Below are 13842 nucleotides of genomic sequence, written 5' to 3' on the forward strand. Positions count from 1 at the left end.
TTATAAAATGGCATCTAAGACCACCCTCAGAAAGCGTTTCACACTTCTTTTTTGGACTGTTTTGAGTGCATCATCCTGGTACTTCTAGTGCACTGCATGTTTCTGTACTCGACAGTGTGAATGCACTTACGCACTCAAAATAGTGAGTGTTAGTGCACAGGGACGCCATTTGGAACACGGCAATAGTCAATTAAAAGAATCTAGAGTGCTGCTGTTAGTGATTGGTCCTCTCTGGTGGTCGTGTTACATACCTGATGAAGTGAGTGAGGTTACACCAGTACTGTGGATCTATGTGAGCCATGTCCCGCTTGAAGTCCTCTCCGCAGACTTCCATCTCCCACTGCAGACGGGACTCATTGCAAGCTCTCCTCGACCGGGAGGGAGTGGGCTCGATGTTCAAACTGTCGGTGGCTGAGAGGACGGATAGAAGATAAAGAATTTGTAAGTCGTGTTTCCTCCTTTGTGTGCGTGACTTCAGATAAAGAGAACAGCAACTGAAATGAAACACGACAGAGATGGATGTTGGTGGTTGTCTGGCTTGTGGCCATGTGTTATTCATGAGCTGCCTCTCATGAGAGCTCTCTCTTATTATGTTCTGTCATGACGCTGTAACTTACAATTTTTGTTCTGTCCATCACCAGTTTTATTTCTATCTACTATGTTCTGGGAACCGTGGAAATGTCTGTTTCAATAAGTCTCACTTTGACTTTCTCATTTGCCTTCACTTTATCCTGATGTTGATATACAGTTATTATTCCTATTATTGATGGATGGATGGACAGACAGATGGATGGATGGACGGATGTGCTCACCTGACAACCCTCTCATCATCCAGGCATTGACTGTAAAGAAAACAAAAGAAAACAATTAGTTTTGTATTCAATAGGAAAAGACTTATTTCTAACTGTGCGCACTATAGCATCAATCGTGACCTTTGACCTTCTCAGCTGTCGTTGTTGCCAGGATCACATATGTCATGTTTGTTTGGATGGACCTGTGGCCCATGTCCTGAATGAATGCTGATGTCTGCAGAGGAAAAGTCACGGCGGACCCGTCAATTTCTGTCACCTTCAAAATCAATCACGTAGCATTTGTTGAAATGTCACAGAGCAGAATATTCATCCAGAGCTGCATTTTAACAACGCAAAATGACGTGACACTTTTATTGTGAAGCACCTCCGATACCGCACTTTGTCTTTTAATTGAAGTTGGTCCTGACTCCTTTTGCCTCCTATAACTTCAGCATGTGTTTGTAATTGGATCAGTTTTGAAATAGACAACTGTTCTGGATGGAGATGAGAGACCTCTGGTCATATACATCTATTTCCCCAATACAAATATTAAAATAATGATCATCATTGTGCCAAAGTGTGCTAAAGGATCTTTGCTTGAAGACACATTGGTGACCGCAGCCTGAGATCACTACCAGGTCAATATAGACAGCTGGCCTTTCGAAACATTTTAAAGAAGGCCTGTTGAGTTTAAGCACCAAACTGCCAACAGGAACGATGTTCACACGGAGCTGATGTATGTGCTGTTGCAATTTCCTTTTATAGGAATCTTATTTGTGGAGGATATTTGAATGTCCTACTGTTCCTGTTTCACATTAAAAGTTTTGCAATGGTGAATCACATGGAGACTTTTATTTTGAAGCAACTGCAGATTCAGGGTACGCACGTTATATTTCTGTGAGCATTGTCACGACTGAAGGAGACGAAAGCGTACGCTTTCTATGTATTTCCATTGTGTCTTTTCAGTCTTTGCAGCAGAGTTGAAGCAGTTAGAAAAGAGACAAAACAGACAAATTACATGTCGGTGTCTGAGTGCCTCCATCTTACTAACTTCTAATTCCCTTCCTCCTCTTATTTCCCTCCCCCTGTTCTGTGATCCAAAATCCTGCACACGGCAGCTCGTTTTTTCTACAACACTGTCAGGAATGACCAAAGCTAAACATGCTGCTGCACAGGAAGGTGAATCTCCCTTTGAAGTGCCACACTTACAAAGTGGGGGATCAGTCTGAAAGATGCCCTGTGGGACAAAAGACTGTTACCAAGTTGGGGTGCTAAATATAGACACTTCCATGTTTGAGCATGGATGTTTTGAGGTGAAATGTTTGTGATGTGATCTGATTCTTTTTGCTTTATGTTTGACCTAAATTTTATAGTAACAACAATCAGTGGAGTAGATTCTTGTGCTGTAATTTTGTGTTTCAGTCTCATGAGAATTACAAAATAGAAACAGAAAGGTGTTTTGGTTCAGAGATTCATTAAAGGAAGCATTTTGGAAATATGTGAAACTTAAAGCTACATCTTAGCTTGGCATAAAGGTTGGAAATAAGGGGAAACCATGCACATGTACCTCTAATGCTCACACATTAACACTACATCTTGTTTGTTTTTTTGTTACAAAAACGGAGGTGTAAAAATGCCAAGTACTGATCTCATTTAAAGCAAATAAGCACACTTTCCAAAAATAGTAAATATCCTAATGAACTATTCATAGACAGTGTTTTATGGCAAAGCCCACCCACCCAGACAGGTTGAATATGAGCTGCACTGGGATGACTTGAATTAAAATTTTTTTATGGCTTTCAGGACCCTTAATACACTCATTTCATTTCAAGTTGAGGTCAAAACAGTTTGGAAAGGGCAAGAAAAATCTTCCTAACTAGAAAGAGGGCTCCTGAAAAAGGTGGTACGAGCACTCTTTTTCAGTCCGAAGTCTGCAAAGTACCACGGAACAGTGGATCTAAATAAAAACCTGAGTTATGAGTAAGGTTTGGTTAGAGTAATAAAAAACTCACATTGAGGACTCTTTTCAGTGATTTCCAAAAATCACTCTGAAAACTGACCTGAATCTCTTTGAGTTTCAGCAAAGCAACGTGCAATCAAGAAATTTCCGAGTTAAAAAGATGCCAAAGAACAAAAGTGACCGTGAGAGTGACAGACCGCTGTGCTGCTGAGGAGCGTCAATCCCAGCTTGATTAGACCGGATCGAGATACACTGACGGGCGCCACCTCTGATTGCAACCATGAGAGGTGTCAGAGTCAAAGACATAAAATCTTCCTTCTCTCTGTTCAAAAGGGAAAAACAAAACTGTAAAGATGCACAAAGAGACAGAAAATCATTTCTTAAAGATTTCCCGAAGCAATCAGAGCACAAAGATAATTCCTTAGTGTCTGCAGATCAATATGTCAAATCAAACTTCATGGCGATTTACATAGCACTCGAAAAAGTTCTCCCTCTCCGATGTCAGGACTTGGCTTTCAGCCCTCTCGTTCTTGCATTTAATTTCTCCTGACAGTAAACCTCATGCAAACGAGTCCAAAAATAACATGTCGAGTGTAACATCCAACATAAATACATCTGAACCACATGAGATCCTGAGTGGCAAAACCGAATATCCCTCATGAAAACAGCCCACCCATGATGGTACAAGCTCTGCGGTAGCTTCCAACAACATTTAAAGCCGACAGAGTCAAGACATTTATAAGTTATTACACGAAGGTAAAACACTTGATAATTTATCATGTGTTCTGACTTTTTTTTTTTTTAAATGAGCACCAGAGAGTGCAGTAATGAGCTTGTGATGATAAACGTAAAAAAATGTGATCATTTACACAAGAATATCTCTAAACTGAGTAATTTATGAATTTGTAAACTTGACAAGGGGATACAGATTTTAAATTAGTATCTAATTAATTAACATGTATAAAATCTGATCCAATTCTCATGTTTCTTGAGGTGCAGATTAAGAGCTTCACCTTGAAAAGCATTGCAGCTCTGGGTGAGCTCTGGCTTCAAATCCCTCTACCTGAAGTGGACGGCAGTTTTTGACACATTTAAATGTAAAACTTTGAATATGTTTTGGTTTAATATTGCATATTTAGACCTACACTACCGTAAAGTGCTAACAAACACTGTAAATCAGCTCCCAGGTGCAGTTTATACTCTTCTCTGTGGGTGTTTGAGCTTCTGGATTCTGCTTCGACAAGCTTACAAACACTTTTCACACTTTCACACTCTTCCTCTTGTCACAATATGATTCTCATATGCTGCTGACAAATGAACCTCCCAAGGAGACTTGTCTTCTAAGTTATTAATGAACACAACCAGCTTGGAGGAACTGATGAACCTGCAGCAGGATTCCCTTCAGTCTGAGCTCAGCACAACAGCAGTGGCAGGTTTCCACTCCATCAGCTTTATGAACTGAGGAAACAGACAGTCCAGGCATCACCAGTGACTAAGTGTGTGCATTAGAGATGTGGTTATATAGAGATTCATGAGTATGAATTTCAGCAGCTTGCTGAATCCTGGTGTGTGACTGATTGACAAATCAATAGCCCACACACTGGACCTAAAAAGCACATAAAATGTCAAAGGAGTGACTTTAAGCAGTATTCTTTTTTTTTTTTTTTTTTGGCAACTTAAGGCAATGTAACTTGCTGAAACAATCACACATCCAATATTTGGATCTAAAGAAATAATTTGGCTATAAAAAATTGAACCAGTTTTTATGCTAAGGTAATCAGCTGCTGACTCTATAGTTTCATATTTAACTGACAAATATGAGTGAGCTATTGATCGTTTCATCTGATATTTGTCTCTTCAGCAGCAGCAGCGGAGGAGGAAGCATACAGCAGGTTTATCAGAGCTTTTTCAGTGAAAACAGGAGCCTAGAGTTCCATAAAGTTTCCAGAAAACCAAAACAAATAGCTGAAGGAGGCTGAAATCTCCAGTAAAGCTGAGAGGAATTATAGTTTCAGATAATATTTCTTTGTCTATCCTTAGCAAGCCTGCAAAAGACTCTGCTCATGTTGCAATTAATTATTTAAGCCATTGTTAATGTAAAAAACATTATAGCAGCTTAAAGTCTGCAGAGTTCATAACAGCCTTCCAGCAGCTCCTCTTACAATGACTCTGCAGAGAAGACGAACAGCAGCAATGCAATTCACCGGCAGCTGTCTCTACCATGTCAAATATTTCAAATACAGGCTGTGAGCTGCATATTGGAAGCATGAGTGCCGATTTGCAGTAACTCTGTGAAAGCTGGTTTGGAGTTGAATGAGCTGTGCTGTGAAACCCACATAACTGAAAGGCCTTTTCACTTCCTAGAAAAGGTAAATTATACATCTATTCCACATTGATTTGTTCATTCACAGCCTCCCGTTAAATCTTATGCCACAAGACACGACTGAATCGTTCACGTCTCATCAGTCACACGAGGAAAGACGCTTTTGTATTTGTTCACTCAACTAGCTGCTCGTCTATGTTTTGTACCATTCATCGGCCGTCAGGTTCCTCTTCAGTAAGGTTCACGGGGCTGTGACTGCTGTTGCTGAGTAACAACTGGCAAGGACAAGTGGCACACACACACATTTATGCCAGTGAGGCTCTTTCCTGACCGCTGTGGAGGCAGCTGGTCGTGGATCAAGCTGCAGATTATCGTGACATCATCAGATCAATCGTGGTTATAAAAAGGGAAAGTGATTGCATGTCAGAATTACAGTTTTTCTAAACGTCGCAGTGCATTCACAAAGAGGCAAATAAATAGTTTAATAGCTTTGGATGAAAGCGTGCACGGCTCTTGTCTTTTCAAAGGGGCACTTTAATTTGAAAACACAACAAAACATCTATTTATGGATAGAAAAGACTCTTAAAAACGACGCAGGCAGAAAACCTTGACGTAATTAAACCGGAATAATTAAGTATTATTATGTTATCAATGTATAATAAAAGAAATGACACATACTGCAGGATATTCATTATATTCCCTGCATGTGGAAGTTTAAAATTAGCAAGACGCTAATTGTGAGCTTCACTTTGAGATGCCTGAAAAACACCTTCAGCTTGAGCGCAATGTTATAAGTAATGACAGGAATTACAGCTTGTTACTCAAAACAGAGGAGTTCTGCCCTCAAACAGAAATATATTTGAAGCCTCAGCTCGACATTCAAACAGCATTAAAAGAGTAAATCATGGAGGCCAAGCAGAGTTATTTTGAACTGAGTGAGAATCCAAATGAAGGAGTTTGTAGATGCTGCTTGAGAGTGAGCCAGCTGAGCATCGGCGCACTTGGCTCACTGTCCCGCTGTCATCCAGTGCCTGTTAGATAAATATAGATGAGAGGAAACAGACGATGAAAGAAGGTAGCACCGTCCGAATATATTTAAAGCACCGGCAAGAGTAGGAGTTATTTCAGGTGAGCTTCGTTGTCATCAGTAGGACAGAAGGTACTCATTTGGCGAGCAGTCTGGAGGAGTGTTGGTGGTGATAACGGTCAGACGTAATTATAGGAAAGGTTTTTGCCTTTGGCAGCAAATTAAATTTATAACACAACAAAATCTTTTGCTAGTTTGAAAACATGCAAAGACGGATGAATGCATCCTGAACAGGATATTAGGGACGCCTTGTCTGACTCTGTATCTGTGCCTACAGCAATAATGCGTCCTGTTTTTTTAAAATCAAATCAGAGAAATTTAAAAAAGGGATAAATCACATGTCCTTTTGTCTCGTTCTCTTCCTGCTGCGCCATTTGCCACACTCTCTCTCTCTCTCTCTCTCGCTTTCCACGCAGATAACTAGTCCTGAAAAACAGCTGAGGGCTCCAGATGGAGAGAAGGTGGGAAAAGAGAGGAAGACCTGCAGCCCAGGACGAGGAAGAGAGGCGGAAATGGAGGAAGAAATGCAATAATGACAAATACTGAAAAATATTGTATTTTTCATTTCACAAACATACAACTGCTAGTTTCATATGTCAGCATAACAGTTTGCTTCATAATATTCAGTAAAAGTTAACATATTCCTGAGGCATGCTAGTGGTAAACCACTTTCACACTTTCGGAACTAACTCCTTCACCTTTTTTTTTTTTCATATTAAGAATTGTACTGTTGTGAACTGTATGATATGACTGATCCCTGGTGGCATGTTCAATAGTGTCAAAAGATTTAAAAGCAGTCACACAGTCGTGTCTGCTGCATAAGTGAAAAGTATCTCAAAACAAACTGAAGACAAGTGGATCTTTATGTCCGACTTAATTTAATTTGAGGCAAAAAAAAAAAAAAAACCTGACCTCCCTCCCTTCTCTTTGAAGACATTTTAAGATCTCTGACTTCAGTTTTTCAGCCCCCCTGTGTTCAGCAACTGCAAAAAAACAACTGAGGCGAACTCAATCAATAGCCGTCTGAAGTAAAATGTTTGTTTTGTTTGCGTTGCAGATCACATCTAAGCAGGCCAGAAGGATGTAGAAGAGAAGACCGGATATTTTATTTTAAGAATAGAGGTCAAGTGAGAGATTCATGAGCAGAGAACATCTTGTATTTGACCATGTAAAAACAAGAGGAGCTGAAGTAGCATCTATGTTGTCACAGAAAAACACAGGATACAGGCAGGGTGAAATTTAAAACCCTCTGCATTTACAAGGAGAAAGTTACTCCATCCTCGTCTGTTATTCTATGAGGAGAATCCAGAGGTCCTCATACAATCAGAGGGGTTATCAGGCCAAGGTGACTGGAGAAGCGCCTGCTTTTAGGAATTCTTTCACTATCTTTCAAATGAAGCCTTCAATCTGTGGCAAGCCGCTGCCGAGTTAAGGGAAATGTCAGAGCAGGAGCTGAGACGTGAGGTAACACAACTCTATAAAGTGTTCCAAGTAATATTAGAACTGATCATTGACATTGTTAAATCAGTTGTGAGGAATAATTTCTATAATCAAACGAAACTTGACAAACACAATCAGATGATTCGTAGCCTCAAACGCAGCGAATACATTGTTCTGCCAAGAGGACGTTGCTACTTGTCTCCCCTCCTCCTTCAGCTGGTTTATTTTCTCTTTGACGCAAAAGGATACCAACATCTTGGCAGTGTTTTTCCATCGTCTTCCCCAGAGACTGGCAGCACCCTGTACTCTGATTCTTTATGATGCTAAAGTAAAAATAAATGAACGTGGAAATAACACGGCTCTTAAAACTGAACTTTGATGGATGTTAAACCTATTTCATAACCTTCAGAAGTCATTTCACAAGTGTCTCAGTTTGATCTTGCAGCAGTGAAAACTGTGACAAACAAACAGATGCACTGTCAGTCAGTCTTGTTATCAGCAGAGCTCTCTGACAGGAAAACATTTTGGCAGAGCGCTAATGTAAGTGTCCACCGCCATGTCCCGGTCTGACAAAACAACAAGAGGAGAATGTTGTTGTGGTGGAAATACTGACCTATCAAGATCATGTCACTGAAAAATTACTGATTTATGTCCGTTTGTTAGAGCAGATCTCTGCTGGTCCAGGGGTAAACAAAATTATTAAAAAAAAAAAAAAAAGAGCAGAAAAAACGCTTTGGTTCTTTCAAAGTTTAATTGCTCATTGTGATAACCTGCAATTCTCGAAACCAAATCTTGTATTGACTCCAGTGTTTTGCTCAGATTGTGCTCAGCCTGAGAAAGAGAAGCTATTACAGTAGATGTACTGTGGCCGTGCTGCCTGCACTAACTCATTTAAAGTGATCAGGGTTTAACTAATAAAAGTTTCATGTAATGATATCTTTGTACTGAAAGCACCGATTAAATTCTGTGCCGCTGCTAAAAACTTTGTGTCTCTCATTTATCCTACTGTGGTCACATTGAAACTCAAAGTAGAGTCGTTGACTGATATCAGAGTTTCTAAATTCGGTATAAAGTTGTGCCAAAATTAAAACTGTTGACGGTGAGGATTTCGGGTCATCCTGTGTAACCGAGGAATTGTTGTTGGAAAAAGATAAGCATCAACAACAAGAATATCTAACTTTGTTTATATATGTTTAAATCAGCTTTATTTTTTTACCACCCACTTGAGGGCTCGTCTCGTGTTACCGGACCCAAACTCGCTGTGTGAATGTTTGGGTCTGGGTACGCTCTTTAGGGAATCGTCTGTAGTCCTTTAATCCTACTGGGTGTCGACCTCGGCAAAATTTTGAAACTTTTGGAAGGTTGGCAGCACAAATCCCTGGATCAGCTGGGAAAATCAATAGATGGTCATTGGCTGTCCAGTCTACACCGACTGTCACAACGTCTCTAACTTTCTGCTTCCCTCCGGAGGTTTCTGGTTTGACTTTGTTCCAGTCAGGCTTCAAGTCTTCGCCTACTAATTAAATCTTGAGCAATAATGATTTTCACTTCGCTGCAGTTGTCTTTGTTTGATTGGGATTTGTAAGTTCTTAAGTTCACCTCTTCATATGATTTAGGAGGCATCATTTTAAAGGCTGCCGTGTCGTCTGTCAGCGACTGAGAGGGTCACTGCAAAGAGAAGACCTTTAAATGTTGATTTCTCCTCAGTGAAGTTTGGCCACCAGCTGCTGCTGTCAGAGGACTCACAGATGTTGAGGATGTTTATCACAGATCTGAAAACGCCCACAGCCTCAGCGGAGAAAGACCTGACAGATACCAGTGTGGCTTCCTTAAATGTATTCATGTATTCTTGCTATGGAAGTTACTTCACTCACAAACAAAAGAAATTACTTCTCATTGTAGACGAGGAAACTTAAAGTGGAAACTACACGTGGTCAGTCTCTATTCTCACCCAGCATTCATTCGCAGAAGCCTGAGGGATTCAAAGTAAGGCAAAGCCACAGTGACAGACTGCTGAGTCATTATTATTCAACTACCAGCTAATGTGCCAGGTGAGGCAAACAGAAATTAATTCAGGAACTCTGTGAAGGAGCCTGAACAAGAGAGACACAGGGAGAAAAATCAATTTTAAAGTTTGAAAAAGAACAAAGGAGGTAAAATGAGAATATTGCACGGCAAGCAGAATAGTCTTGCCCTTAACTGTGTCGGCTTTGGAAACTCCCTCCCCCACACCTTTCCATCATGTCTGTAGCTTTCCAAAACCGACAGCCTGACATTCGCACCCACTTAGTGCCACAATCCGCCAGCTGTAGAGAGGTAAGGGAGGATGCCAGGGTCCTGCTTCTCCCTGGGTTTTTTTCAACTCTGCAAAGCATGAAATAGACATGTCCGTCCACTATAGCAAAACGTGAGACAGCCATGCAAGAAAATGGATATTTTTGTAAAAACACATTATTGGAGTTACTACGTAAGCACACAGTTGGGGTTTGTGACTAAAAACAAAAAACAACTTAAGAAAAATGTTGTCACCTCCTGGAACCTCATTGTCCCACATGAAAATAATGTCCTTTGTACTCTGTCTCAAAACCTCTTCAGTGGGGCCTTGGCCACGTGATTCCACGTCACATGAAATTTATGTGCAAGTTTCACGCTTACAAAACGTGTCACTTCCACACCTAGACAGCCCAGAGCGTTGCTATCTCACGTTTCGCTGCAGTGGACGGGCGTGTCTACTTCACGCTTTGCCGTTATACTGGGTTGGTTTTATCATTTGGTCACCCAAGTAATTAAGGCGCTTTTCATGTGTACAACATAGACTGTTTATTAAAGCTTAAGCTGAAATCCCACAGGGTGCCACTAGAGGTTGGCTCCAAATAGACTCACATTCAACTTCTCTCATGAAATTCAAAGTCGATAAATTCTTTCCACAGTGAATTTCAGTGTTATTAGAGAAAATCCCGTCATTTATTAGAAAGTAAGCCTCAAAAAGCTGTGTTTTTGAGGCGTGTCTGTTTGATTGACAGGCCCGTTGTGCAGTCAGGTTACAGCTATCGGTGGGCGGGACGTAGTATCGTCGGGTTTCCGATCAAATCGAGTCAGATCCCCCCACACGCTCATAGATATGTTCACTACCAGCTCCAAACCGATCCGAACGAGCAACATGGCGGCGGCCAAATTCAGAACTTAAGGCTTCATTACGGCCGTTCACAAACCAACAGGGTGACGTCACTGCTGGTTGCCGCTTGGTGTACAACTAAGTGCAATGCTGTAAATGTCTTCCTGGAAAGACTGTCTGCAAGTCTGCTCTATCATATCGTGTCTCCGCCCATCTCAATGACAGCCGGCCTTTCAACCCACCCTGAAGTGCGACTGTTTGGATGAGGAATAAACATTTGGTTGGACAACATTAAACACCCCTCTGCTTCTATAAAACGTCCCTCATAGGAACCTGTAGAGCTATCCAGGTTATTTCTATCAAAGTCCGTGTTGGTGAATCCTGGGGGTCAAGCAGGAGGGAGAGGAAGGCAAGACAGGGGAATGACACAGATGTGCAAGACAGAGGGGAACTCTGGGTACTTATCTAACAAAAGCAGGAAGACGGGGGTGGAGAGGGCGGACTGGATGTCCATGACGGAGACAGACAGAAATAAAATGGCAGTGATGGAGAGGACAGAATCCATGACAGGGGACTTTCCGGAGAGAGACATCTTTTCCTTTACGCTATTACATCGCTTGAATGTAGGACGACAGCAGCTCAGGTGGCGGAGCGGCATGTCGTAGGTGAATGCCGTGAAGGGCTTTTGGGATAACGGCTCTGTATAAATGCAGTCCATTTACTACGCGGGGGAGGAAAATTACAGCCAAGCATCAGCAGAATGGGCCCCTGTGGAGAGAATCCATCTGTCTATGAGCTATTATGTCTTGTTTGCACTGAGCTACTCGCAGACATTTCATCTTTGGTGGAGCATGTAAACAAAATACTTTCGTTTTGCACACTTTTGGCATTTTGTATGATCAGTGCAGGCTGCTGGTTATAGATAAGGAACATGGATGTGATTATAACAGTGAATTGGCAGAATCAGCACACTTTCTGGATTTCCATTTGCTCTTTTGTTAGCAAAGATAATCAATTGGAAAGACGGCGGTCGGGATGCAGCAGGATTCTGGCTTTCATCAGTATTCCACATTCACTCCTCTTCAACCTCAGACAAGCGTTTAATTCTGAAACATAAAAGCTAAAAACGGCCCAAAGCCCAAAGCTGTCCTCGCTCTTTGACAAACCACAACAGCAAGCTCCACTGGAACACTTACATCCCAACAAAAAGCTAACATTTGGTGATTTGCACAGCATCACAGGTTAATTAATCCCGTTATGTCGGCTTTTAGAAAAACAGCAAATGCCGCTGACGGGCGAGACGGTTGTGCAGCTACACAAAACGAGACAAAGCTGTAGATTTAACTGAAATGGGTAACTTTTTATTCTCTGATAAATAAGCTCTTTAAAGTCGGACTTGGCTCAGTGACACCTCGGTCGATGTCGATGTCGATGTCTCAACAAGCATTCATGCTACAGTGAATGCTCTTTCTGTATCAGATCATTTTATCTCCATTTTCTGTCTCTTTCAGTCAAAATGGCACCAAATTGTTGCACTTTTCCTTAAATGTCCAAACTTGTTGAAACACAGCAGCAGTAAACACTTCACCCCTCTGAGCGATACAACCGTCTCTGTGGCAGATCTGCAATAAATATGTCAACTTGCCCTGACCGTTAATTACAGCGCCTTCACACAGCCCGCGTGATAAAAACCAGAGCTTGGCAGAGGAATGCGTTTTCCCCCTGACTTTGGACAAAATCTCATCAGGGGATGTGATGGATACACAAACTGACAGATAAACTGAGTTTGGAAGCAGTGTGATGTGAAACATGTATGTACACAGGGAGGGATGATCCTTTTACATCTAGTTATAATAATCAGTTGGTGTCATTCAAAAAAAAGAAATACAAATATAAGCCCTTTTCCTGGAAAACAGATTGCATTTGGGGAATTGTGCGGGGGGAAAAAGGCTGTGTTTCCGTCAGCTGCTTGAGCAACAGTGTGAAAGACCTTTGCCTCGGACATCGCCAACAAGCTGTTCATGTGCCTGAGTGACGGACAACAGGGTGAAAGAGGCAAAGAGGGAAACAGATTGGGAAAGTTTGGCTTTTAGTCCCTCTGTCATAAATTCAAATTGTGATGCTGAGACAGACTGGGGACGGGTGAGAGTGTAATAAGGCCTATTATAAATCCAAGACATTAATTGACATGTTTATTCGGGTCCAATACCACAGAGAGCTTCAGCGACACTGGAGGAGCCCTTCTGTGAAAGGGACTTTGCTTAATTTGATTTCTATTGTATTAATCAGAAACCAAAAAAATCTAAATCGGAGTCATGCTAATCTTGACCTTGTAAAAACCTATCAGTGTCTTCACGTTCCATATCTGTTGTTATGTGAGTGGGTTGTGTTACCAAGCCGACTTAAATTTGAATATGAAATGTGTTTACCTGTAATTTGTCTGTGCCAGCAGTGTAATATGACACATATTTACATTTACTCCGCCCCCTAGTGGTCTGAGTAATTATGACAGGGAAGGAAGGAGGAAGTCAGATGATGTAGCATAAATTTTGACAAAGTCCACATAGAGATGAGATCGGAGATGGTTAGAATAATCAATCACAGGCCTTTCAGCCTAGAGGCCGCTGTTTGTTTCATGTGAAAACAAAAGACGAGACTAAATTATTTTAAGTTTGTTACGCAAGTTAATTCACATATCACATCTGACTTAGATAATGTAACTTATGTCTCATGAGTACTTATGTAACTATCAAAGGCTAATTATTTTAGCCCAAACCATGTTCTTTTCCGAAACGTAACCAAACTGTGACTGCTTAACAACATAATCGACATGCTCATTACCATGACGACGAACGTCCAGTTAGCCTATCCCAGGTACTGTCCAATGTGGTTTTGGGAGTCATTGGAAATACAATTTTTTTTGTGTGTCATTTCAGTATGAGGGTGTGTTGTGTAAAGTGTGACTAAAGGACAGTACAGACTGTATTTGGATGTGGAGCAGGACTGGACATTCAAATACATAAATATTTTCTTAGAAAACCTGTTTTGACGACACAAAGAAGTTATTCCACAACTTTGGTGCATTTAGCACTGGCGTAACACTGCAATGCTCATGATGAATAGTTG

The 13842-nt window shown here is 41.2% G+C and overlaps 1 protein-coding gene across 1 annotated transcript in view; it reads right to left on the reverse strand.

Annotated features, from left to right (window-relative positions):
* The window catches only part of LOC138620593 (receptor activity-modifying protein 3-like), a 32626-nt gene that overhangs the window by 13743 nt on the left and 5041 nt on the right, over positions 1–13842 (reverse strand). The window contains exons 2-3 of the mRNA XM_069697937.1: positions 813–842; positions 252–411 (exon numbers count right to left, since the gene is read on the reverse strand). Coding sequence (XP_069554038.1) covers positions 252–411; positions 813–842 — 190 coding nt within the window. The remainder of the gene's footprint in view (positions 1–251; positions 412–812; positions 843–13842) is intronic.

The sequence above is a fragment of the Brachyistius frenatus genome, unplaced genomic scaffold (assembly GCF_029030835.1).
Source record: "Brachyistius frenatus isolate BFR_SWC_R1_liver_20210118 unplaced genomic scaffold, ASM2903083v1 Contig_25, whole genome shotgun sequence".
Classification (NCBI taxonomy): domain Eukaryota; kingdom Metazoa; phylum Chordata; class Actinopteri; family Embiotocidae; genus Brachyistius; species Brachyistius frenatus.